We start from the raw sequence: 11,650 nt of genomic DNA on the forward strand, positions 1-11,650 counted from the left end.
AATCGTTCTCTCTCTTACTTTGTTCTCTCTCCACTTAAACTATTAATTACTCTCACTCATTCCTAAAATTTTGTCACCATTTGACCTAACACGGGACTAAGAAATGTAATACTAGAAAATTAGCTGAAAAAGTTAGTAGAATGTGAGTCTTACTTTTATATATTAGTTTTATAATAAAATGTGACTGAGAATTAGTTAATGGAATGTGGGGTCCACTATCAGAAAAGATAAAAGTGAGAGATGACAAATTGTTTGGGACAAATGAAAATTGAAATAAGTGACAAATTTTTATGGACGGAAGAAGTATCATTTTCCGAAAACTCGTGCAAAAAAGAAGTGTCTCACTTACTGTTCTCCATCCGTCCCATATGGATAGACCATTTGGCAACGACACAAATTTTAATGAGTAATTTACAAAGTAAGAGAGGAGAAAAAAATGTAATTGAAAAGTTGTTAGTGGATGCTGGGGCCCATAAATAATAGAGTATGAGAAAATGAGAACAATAGTTGAAATTGTGTTAAGAGCATCCGCAGCGGTGCTCTTAGCTAAGAGCACCCGTTGTGACGTCGGCGCGGCACATACCATGCTCGTCACTGTGCTCTTGCCGACGGCATGGCCCTGCTGATAGCAAGAGCACCGCCGTGCCGAAGAGCGCGCCTACATGGCGCCTCCTGATTGGCTCAAAAATTCGAAAATTTTCGGAAAAAAAAGAAAATAAATATTTTCGGATTCCGAAAAAAAAATATTTTCAGAAATATAGTTGTTCTGTTACCGTTTTTTTCAATTTTTATTATTTTTAAAAAAAATTTATTCCAAAATCATCTATAAATACCCACATTCATCATTCATTCTTTACATCAAATTATCTCTCATTCATACTTCAATTTTTTTTTTTGAATTTAATTTTAATTTTTTAATTTAGGTTTTTTATTATGTAAGGTTTTATTTTATAGTAATTTGTAATAGTATTTCGGGTATTTTTAATGCATTTTGATATTTTGGAAATGTTTTTAGTGATTGAAATATTTAAATTGAATAATAGAATGTTGGGACTCTTGAGCATGCTCTTGCAGAAGAGCATGGATGTGGGTGTTGTGCTCTTACGGAAGAGCATGGATGTGGATGCTTTAATGGAAGGTTGGGTCGATAAATGATAAAATAATTAAGAAAGAGAAAATATTTTCTTAAATTGATATGAACTATTTATAAGAGACTGACTATTAATAGAGTATAGGCTATGTACTCCCAAACTAGGGAATATTTTCTCCCTTTATAGAGGTTTGAATCTTTAATGTATATTAAATAAAAAGAATATACGTCTAAAGAAGGTGTGATCAATTGTTAACTTTCTTAAGTTGCTAACTTGCTAACTCATCAACGCAGTGTATTAAAAATGTCAACACATAATTTTGTTGAACTTCAATATAATGTGTTGTTATTATGTGTTGACATTTTAATGTCACCGTGTTGACATTTTTAATACACAGCATTGATGAGTTAGCAACGTTAACAATTTAAATAGTTAGCAATATAACGCACCCTCATCTAAGAATAATACATATTGTGAACGTAAGCTTCCCCCAATTTTCCTCTATGAATGTTCTGCCATAGTTTGTGTGATTTACTTCCCTTTTCTAATACTCTCTCCCTCAAGTTAATGAATGAAATTTCTGATACTTAACTTGTCAAGAACTTATGAAAATTTGACCCTATTGCTTTCGTTTGAAAATCTGCGAGTTAATTGGATCGAACAATGAGATTTCTACAATTCCAACTTCAATCATTTTTTTTTATAGATGTCTATTTGCATTCACATGTTTTGTTAAATCATGTTGAATTAAATTTTCTAATATACTCATTGCGGCCTTGTTATTAGAGTGTGACAAGAATTTCAATTTCTCACATTAGCCTTCTAAACCATAATATCTCAATAAATCTATTTTTGACGTATCTGAACTCAGCTTCAGTATTCAACGGTGCTACAACCATTTGTCTCCTTGCTTTGGAGAGACCATGATGGAAATCCAATGCATCATCAACTAGATTTATTTACATGTCTCCGTCGGCAGCATATTGGAATCATGATAATTGAAAGATTGGGATCCGATTTTCAACATTTATTTAATGTGATTTTGTATTTAATTTTGCGTACCTCTCTACGTAATGCATGTGTTATGCATTTTTTTTACTATTCTTTGATTTTGAGATCACATTCGGAAACAGTAGATGTAAAGTTTGTATGCAATTTCAAATATAAATATACAGAAAAACTATTAGTTGATCAAGAAATTTACAGGTCTCAAAATCATTCAACTTTATAACTTTTTTAGTTGAAGGTTAATTTTTTTTTATAAACTAAAACGTAAATCTTCTAACTTTAGGTAGAATATTAAAAATATTAAATTAAAACAACTTTTTTATTTATTTATTATCATTTGGGGATAATTATGTAAAATATCAATTACATTAATATAATTCGTGAATGACTTTTAGCAGTATTGCAAATTCAATAAAAAGTACCCCAATAGTGATTTTAGGAGTATTATGTTACTATTTCAGTGCTCACTAAGAGATTAATGTACATAGCATATGAATTGTTCAAGTTCATGATATTATGAATTGAATTTTTAAATTTGAATATATGATAGTAAAATTTAGTAACACAATGTATTACAAGAATTGTTCAAACGTACTCTATAATAAAGTCCATGCATCCAATTATTATGTTTTCTCATCTTTCATTTTTCTTTTTTCCTTTCCCATCTATAATAAAATGCAGGCATCCAATTATTAAGTTTTATTATTTCTCCTTTCTCTTTTTTCCTTTCCCATTTATCATTGCTCCAACTGGTGTAAGCTGGTAGGTGTTTGATTTGGGTAGGTGGGAACTGGATGCTTATGAAGATGGTGGACATGTAGGTGGATGATCAAATGCTTCAAATATTTTATTTCATTCCTCAACCAAAAACATTTAATGTTTAGTGGTACAAGTTCTAAAAAAAAGTACTACTACTATACTAGTAAGTTTGATTGGTATTTATGTAAATATATTCATAAACAGATTCGTATGAGTAGTGATCCTAATTGGAATATGCATATTTTTTTATGGATAGACGAAAGTGTAAAGATATGAAGTAGTATGTATTTTTTTCTTACAGATAGAAATCATAAAATATCAATAATTTAGTTTTATTTCAGTTCAGAAAACACGTAAGTTTAAATTTTTTGATATTGCCACATTAAAACGATGATAAACAATAATTAAAACATGTTATCAGTTCCAATACCATTTATAATTAATTTTCCAAATTCAAATACTCCCACTGTCTCAAGGTAGTTGAGACATTTCTTTTAGGCACGAGATTTAAGAAATTGGTTTATTAAAAGTTTAAGTAGAGAAAAAAAAAGTAAGAGGGGAAATAAAGTAAGAGAGATGAAGATTTGGGTGTGGAAATAAGATTTTGTGTTGCAATAATAATATACGCCTTTCTATACTTCCCCCGTCCCACAAGTCACATATTTGACGTGGGCACGTGTTTTAAGAATTGTAAAGAATAGGGGGTTGAAAAATTAGTGGAATATGAACTCCAATTTTTTATATTGGTTTTATTATAGAATGTGAATGAAGTGGGTGTGTGAGACCTATTTACTATTTATGGTAAAAGTGAAATGTGACTTTTATTGTGAGACAAATTGAAATGACAAAATGTAACTCTTATTGTGGGACGGAGGGTATATATTACGTATAAGAATTCGTGTTGATAGAATATCTGCCTCTATGCATACGTACACACACAAAAAGAAACACTTAGTTATACACGTTGATAGAATTTTCTGCCTCTATGCATACGTACACACACAAAAAGAAACACTTAGTTATACACGTTGATAGAATTTTCTGCCTCTATGCATACGTTAACACACAAATAACATGCGTAATATAGTCATGTTATCCGTAGCACTGTATCACCCATTATTAACACTACGATAAATTTGGACGCAACAAATTAAATAAAAGTAATAAGTCCCTACTTTGAGTTTGACCCATTGCTGTTTATAGTTTTATAGTTTTTTACGTTTAATATGGAAACGGAGGTCCCCATTCAATTACTTTAACTGAATGCTTATGCAAAAACGCAATTCCGCACTGTCTTTCCAAAAATATTGAGTAGAAGTGGAAATACGTAAACTCAACTAGCACTATAAATACTGAACTATTTTTCTAAATTTTCATTAGAAAAAAAATATGAAGTGTTAATAGTACTAAACAAATTTTTTTAAATCTTAACAAAACTACCCAAAAGAAGAACAAAAATGTTTACGGCTATGAAGAATTTCGTCCATTGCTTGTTCACTATTGTTATGCTCGGAGGCGTAATGGAAGTCCATGCCTCAGTTCGTTTCTTTAAGTTTGAAGTAAGCACAAAGTTGGACTATTTTCTCCACATAATTATAATTTGCGGGTTTTTTTTTATTTAGAAAAACTTAATTTTCTTTCTATTTCTTTCCAGTTGATAAATTCATTACATACTAGACTATGCAGCAACAAGAACTTGCTAACGATAAACGGAAAATCCCCGGGGCCGACTATATATGCTAGAAGGGGAGATTTGGTAATAGTCGATCTTATTAATCGTGCTGACCAAAATATAACCATCCACTGGTAATAATATCTCAACCTTCACCTATGATATAGATCATATTAAATTTAAATTAGCATACAAACCTTAATTAGAGTTATGGTAATTTTAGGCATGGAGTAAAGATGCCGAGATATCCATGGTCCGATGGTACCAACTTTGTAACACAATGCCCAATTCGTCCCGGGAAAAGATTTAGACAAAGGATGATCCTTTCTGATGAAGAAGGCACATTATGGTGGCACGCTCACAACGATTGGTCACGGAATTCAGTATATGGCGCCATCGTTATTCTACCGCCGAAGAGGGATACTTATCCTTTCCCCAAGCCTCGTGCTCATCATCCCATCTTAATAGGTATATCCACACTCTTTTTTTTATATATAAATAAAAGGCTCAAACCAAATGATGGTGAGATTGAGCAATGAGAAAACCAAATACAGACTCTAAACCACAAAGCAAAAACATGCATACAACTAGGGATGTCAATCGGGCCAGCCCACCGGGTTTCGGGCCAACCCTATCCGGGTTGCGAGTCAATCGGGTGCGGGCTAATCGGGTTGTGATTTTTTCGGGTTATAAAAGTTCAACCCTAACCCTAAAAGCTCGGGTTTCGGGCTAGCCCAGCGGGCTAATCGGGTTGCTACCGATAAAATTAACATGCGTTCAATCCAATAAATAATGGTGAAAATTAGTTATATTTATAAAATGTAAAATATTTAATTATGATAAATTTGAGATATATGCTTAAACTTAACATAAACATGATCAATTACTAATATTTGAGATTTATGCAAAATAAAACATAAACATCAAGAAATTTTAAAGCATGTTTTAGAAATTTAAATATATTTTTTAGGGAATTTGAAGTTTCTAGTTTTTATATCTATTATTATGTTAATAAAAATTTAATATATAATTTATATATTTAATATATAAAATTGAAAGTTATTTTTTTAGTAATCTATATTATAAAATAACCAATGAAGTGTCGAATTAGAGTCAAACAAATAGAACGATAGAAATTTTATCGGGTTTTCGGGCCAGCCCATCGGGTTTTCGGGTATGGCCCTAACGGGTTGCGGGTTAATCGGGTGCGAGCTAACCGGACTGTAATTTTATCGGGCTAGAAATTTCCAGCCCTAACCCTGTAAATTTGACGGGCTATTCGGACCGGCCCACGGATTGCGGGCTACATTGACATCCCTACATACAACCACGCCCAAATCTCACGCCTCAAGCAACTAATCAAGATTGCTTTATGTGCTGAAATTTTTCGGTGGAGGATTGTGTTTGGCAGATTGGACACTGAACATGTGAGTGTGTGTTTCTGTAGAAAGACACTAAATACATAGCTTTAATTTAATGGCTGACCACTTGCTTCAATGCAGAGAAATTATCGGCAATTGAAAAGTATGGGGCACCTTGTAAGTTGTAACTAATAGGCTACTAAATACAATTCGGCTATTGAATTTATTATACCTTGCCAGACCAACAACAACAAACCAACATTAAAAACCTAAATTATTATCTTCTTTCCTATACATAATAGTAGGGGTGTCGAAACGGGTAGCGGGTAACGGGTAATTCCCATCCCGACCCGATACCCGCCGGGTATCGGGTACCCGCTACCCGGTGATAGCGGGTAACGGGGCGGGTTCGGGTATCATGATTTTTGGTGTAGCGGGTATTGGGTATCCCGATATCCGCACGGGTATACCCGAAATACCCGATACACCCGATTAATATAGGATTAAGGACTTTTAGTTTTTATTTTAATTAATTAATTTCAGCATTTTTGGTGTAGGGTTTATTTTTAAATCTCGTCTCCTCTCTTCTCTTCTACCTGACTCCTCCGTCCACCCACCGGCGCTGGAGTTCAAGGGAGTTATGAGTGTATTTATTTCTTTTTCCATTCTATATCTTTCGTTTTCTATTTTTCCAACACACAACATACAACTTCTATTTCATTTTTTATTTTTTTCATTCTATTTCTTATAGAGATTTAAAGTGAGTAATGATTATATTATATATTACTCCTACCATGTATTAATAGTACACAGGACGCAACACACAGTTATATTCATACAATAGTTCTAGCACACAGACATAAATTATCTATATACTGTATTATGGAGTATATAGATTCATTTGCTTTGCAATTTAGATTTCAGAAGTGTGCCGACTAAATATTAAAATATGGAGTACAATTAACAAAAAAAATAATAGTCCTGTCGGGGTCGGGTACCCGCAACTTCGGGTGCGGGATACCCGACTCGGGTATCGGGATTACCCGATATGTAGCGGGACGGGTATCGGGACTAAGGTTTTAGGTTAAATCGGGTACGAGTACCCGACGAGTCGGGTGCGGGTATCCGCGGGTACCCGTTTTGACACCCCTACATAATAGCTTTCATAACTAACGATGTAACGCCTCTAACGTCTATAATATCACGTGGTACTAATAGTCCAGCGCCGGCCAAGCCCTTGTTGGAGCGGTGGCTTGGTCAACGCTGGATCCGTCAATTTTTCTTTTTAATAAAAAATAATGTATTTATTTTCTTTTATTTTAATTTCTATCCTATTTTATTATCAATATTTTTTTTTTCTTTTTTTTTTACTCAATAAATATTACTGTATATTCTTAAATCTCGTTCCAAAAAGAAATTCACCACTTGGAAGTGGAAGAAATAATTAAAACATGTTGCACACCCGTCTCTAACATCTGGTTCATGTGACGCATTTAGATTCGTATCTTAAGGCTGTCATGTAACTTAAATTACTCAACACATCCTTAAAATTAACATATAGTCAGATTTTATGAGAACGTATGACAATAACTAAACAAGAATGGTGATAAAATAAGGTTTATATATACACGTGTTCAAATAGTATATTCTTGATGTGAGAATGTGAGATCGCTTGTGCCCCACAGAATAATTTATATATTTAGTGTAATTAGTTCTCACGCTCTCCAGTTAAGATTATTTTAAGTGTTTGGTTCGTAATTGAAAGTGATAGGAAAAATAAGTGGAATTTCGGTTCTATTTTAATATATAGATTTTATAATAAAATATTTTATCCATTTTTTAAAAATAAAAATTCTTTTTTTTTTGTCCGTTTTCTAATAATAGAAACTTTTCATTTTAAAAAATGAACCCCATAATCCATTATTACTAATTTAACTATTCCCTCCATTCCATAGTAATATAGTCATTTTGTCATTTTGGTACGTTCCATAGTAATAGAGTCATTTCTCTTTTTAGTAAAAGTCAACACATTTTTCCACACCTACTTTACTCTCTCTTACTTTTCTCTCTCTTCATTTCTCTACCTTTTTCATTTTCCACTATATTATCTATTTACTTAACTCACCTAACACAATTTTTTTCTTAATCTTCGTGCCAAAAAGAAACGTCTTCATTACTATGGAATGGAGGGAGTACTTTTTTCTCTTCTCATCTCTCTTACTTTTCTCATTTTTTCCTTCCTCACTTATACTTTACCAATTTTGCTTTAAAACACATGCAATTTTCAAAGTTCATATTTCTAGGAAGCGGAGGGAGTATGAGTTATGTGAGTTAGTGGAATGTGGGGTCCACTTGTAAAAAAAACACTTTATCCATCCCTGAAAAGTATGAACTATTTCCTTGTTAGTCCGTTCCTGAAAAGTGAACTACTTCCTTATTAGTCCGTCTCTGAAAAGTATGAATTTTCTAATTTTATAATAGTCAAACAACACATTACCCTGACACATAATTTATTTTCAACTTATATCATTACACTACAATACTAATGATTTAGACCACACTCTCCACAAACACTACTTACATTGCCATTTATCTATTTTTCTCTTCCTTTACCAATTATTATACATTAAAACTCGTACCAAATCAAATGTTTATACTTTTAAGGGACGGATGAAATAGTAAAAATGAAAAGAAACTTCTAATAGGAAAAAAACGGAAATAACAAAATGGAACTTTTAATGGGGACCGGAGAGAGTAATTTGTAAAGAATTTTTAAGAGAATAATCTCACCCTTTTATTTTTCTCCTAGTTAGATTTTACTTAATATTTTCTAATTCACAATTCTAAATATTTATTGTGTTATATTTATCCAGAATATCGAAATTATTTTTTCCAACAGTTTTGAATCCTAAATGAATAGCAATGTTAGGCGAGTGGTGGAAGGCTGATGTACAACAAATGATGGAAGCATTTCTAAAAAATGGAGGTGATCCCCAAATGTCAAATGCTTACCTCATCAATGGTCAACCTGGAGACTTGTATCAATGCTCAACAGAAGGTGGATATAATTAGGGAAAATTATCTTATAAATAATGAACTTTTTTCAAAATTTAATATTTTCCATAAATTTTAAAAGTGGTCAAAAATACTATTCCCTCTATCCCAGATAATTCGACCTAGTATTTCATTTCGGGCCGTCCCACATAATTTGTCCATTTCACTTTTACCATTTTTGGTAGTGGACCACATATTCAACTAACTCATTTTTACTCACATTTTATTATAAAACTAATACTTTAAAAGTAGGACCCACATCCCACCAACTTTTCAACTCACTTTCCATTAGATTTCTTAAAACCCGTGTCGGGTCAAAGTGTTCCGAATTATCTGGGACAGAGGGAGTACTCATAAACTTGGATAGACGTGTGGATTTCTTAATAAATGAATTTTCCGTCCAAGTTTATTGACTTTGAGGAATGTAATTATAATTGTCGATAAAGTTCGAATGACAACATTTTGCTGTTTTAAAAATATCATGTTTTATCCTATTTCTGGAGGTTACGAGTAGGACATCTGGCGAGTCACGTCACTTAAATTTAATCAGAAAATTCATTTTATGAAAAATACGCACATCTATCCAGATTTATAGTATTTCCCACCACTTTTAAAGTTGTTGAAAAATAAGAAATATAAAGAAAATTCAGGTTATTTTCCCATTTATTTATACATGGTCTAAATAGGTATAAATTAGACATTTTGATAAATTAGCATAAAATATTCAAAATGTAGCCACTTTGTGGTGCAGATACATACAAGCTCCAAGTGGAATTCGGCAAAACTTACCTGATCAAACTGGTAAACGCAGTGATGGACAACATCATGTTCTTCAAAATCGGCAGCCACAACTTCACCATCGTTGGCACCGACGGCGCCTACACGAAGCCGATAAAAACCGATTACGTGGCAATATCCCCGGGCCAGACCATCGATCTTCTGCTAGAGGCCAACCAGCCACCCAGCCACTATTACATGGCCGCTAGAATCTACGCCAGCGGCGGAGATTTCGTTACCATCCCCACCACCGCAATCATCGAATACGCCGGAAACTACACGCCGCCGCCATCACCGCTCCTTCCACCTTTCCCTGAAGTAAACGACTCCGCGACGTCAATCAATTTCACCAACCAACTAAAAAGTCTAGAAAGAGGCGTGAACGTTCCGAAGAAGGTGACAAGGAAGTTATTTTTCGCTCTCTCGATGAATCGAAAGCTCTGTCGTGGGAGTTACTGCTTGCGAGCTACGAGGCTCGCGTCGAGCGTCAACAACGTCTCAATGTTGCTGCCGGGGATTGACATTTTGCAGGCCTACTACAGAGGGATTAGTGGAGTTTACACCACTGATTTCCCTGACTTCCCGCCTTCGGCCTTCGACTACACGCGAGATGCAATGCTCGGGGAAAGTTCGGCCACGCGATATGGAACGGCCGTTAGTGTTCTGGAGTATAATACGACGGTGGAAGTGGTGTTTCAGGGGACCAACATTGCTGGCGGAGTTGAACATCCCATGCATTTGCATGGATACAGCTTCTACGTCGTCGGGTCCGGATTGGGGAACTTCGATGGAAAAAGAGATCCACCCAACTATAATCTCATCGACCCACCGTTGATGGAAAATATAGCTGTGCCTAGAAATGGATGGACCGCTATAAGATTTAAGGCTAATAATCCAGGTTCGTTACTATATCAATTATCAATTATCTGATCTAAAATAATCTAAAATGTGTGTTAATATCGTAATTTGTCTTATCTGTCTTCCCAATTGAACTGCCCCTAATGTATGGTATAAAGTAATTAATGTTGCATTTACAGGAGTTTGGTACATGCATTGCCATTTCGAACGTCATCAGAGCTGGGGAATGAAGATGGTGTTCATCGTCAAGGATGGGGAACAACCCCATGAGAAGATGTTGCCGCCACCGCCGAATATGCCGGGCTGTGATGCGCAGCCTCCCCAATTATTGCTTAGGATTTGAAGGTTGTTTATTATGTTATTTATTGGTTAGGGTTTGAATATTCTTTTTTGTTTGAAATACATGAAACATAAGTAATCAAATCTCAATTTAGAAGAAAATAGGTATAGTTGATTTGCTAGACATAGATACAACACATTGTGTACTCTTCTATATAGGATGGATGGTGTCAGTGTTTTAATCCTAATAGAAAACATGTTATACTCTCTTTTTTAAGCAATATCATAGAACTTATTCAGATTAAAATAGAAAAATGGGACTCTTATTCATGGACAGAGGGGGTATATTAATATATCTATTGAAATTACGAAATATATCAACTCCTTATTCAATATTCATACTTTGATTTATGAATATTAATTCAGAGATATATTAATATCAATTGAATTTCAAAATACATCAGTTCCTTATTCGATATTAATACTTTGATTTATGAATATTACTCCCTTCATCCCACTAAAGATGACTCACTAGACCTGCCCAAGGTTTACCGAACCGGCGGTTAAAACCGAAACCGTAACCGTCGGTTACGATTCCGAACCGAAACCGTGAAAATTTATCCGAACCGAAACAGTCGATTTTTGAACCATGGTTCGATTCAGGTTCAAAAAATTTCGAACCGAAACCGTGTCGGAACCATCGGTTCCGGGCGGTTCCAAACTAGAACCGCAAAAAACAGCCGAAAAACCATGAAATCAAGCCGGAACCGCAAAAAACCGACGGTTTGGAA

At 34.2% G+C, this 11,650-nt stretch overlaps 1 protein-coding gene across 1 annotated transcript; it reads left to right on the top strand.

Moving 5' to 3' along the window:
• The first annotated feature begins 4,293 nt into the window (after positions 1-4,293).
• Positions 4,294-11,126, top strand: LOC125202398 (laccase-14-like). The gene is made up of 6 exons (XM_048100789.2): positions 4,294-4,417; positions 4,513-4,664; positions 4,754-4,998; positions 8,821-8,949; positions 9,697-10,620; positions 10,760-11,126. Exons 1-6 carry the CDS (start codon positions 4,316-4,318, stop codon positions 10,921-10,923), a joined length of 1,716 nt encoding a protein of 571 aa, XP_047956746.1. The 5' UTR covers positions 4,294-4,315; the 3' UTR covers positions 10,924-11,126.
• The last annotated feature ends 524 nt before the right edge of the window (positions 11,127-11,650 follow it).

This window comes from Salvia hispanica, chromosome 2, assembly GCF_029641045.1.
Source record: "Salvia hispanica isolate PSC_SH4W2 chromosome 2, Shi_PSC_v1, whole genome shotgun sequence".
NCBI lineage: Eukaryota > Viridiplantae > Streptophyta > Magnoliopsida > Lamiales > Lamiaceae > Salvia > Salvia hispanica.

Bases quoted from the DNA above. Each gene is read 5' to 3' on its own strand.
- LOC125202398 (XM_048100789.2), top strand. From the start codon at position 4,316: ATGTTTACGGCTATGAAGAATTTCGTCCATTGCTTGTTCACTATTGTT. The intron at 4,665-4,753 runs GTAATAATATCT...TGGTAATTTTAG, and splicing joins CAAAATATAACCATCCACTG to GCATGGAGTAAAGATGCCGA. The intron at 10,621-10,759 runs GTTCGTTACTAT...TTGCATTTACAG, and splicing joins ATTTAAGGCTAATAATCCAG to GAGTTTGGTACATGCATTGC.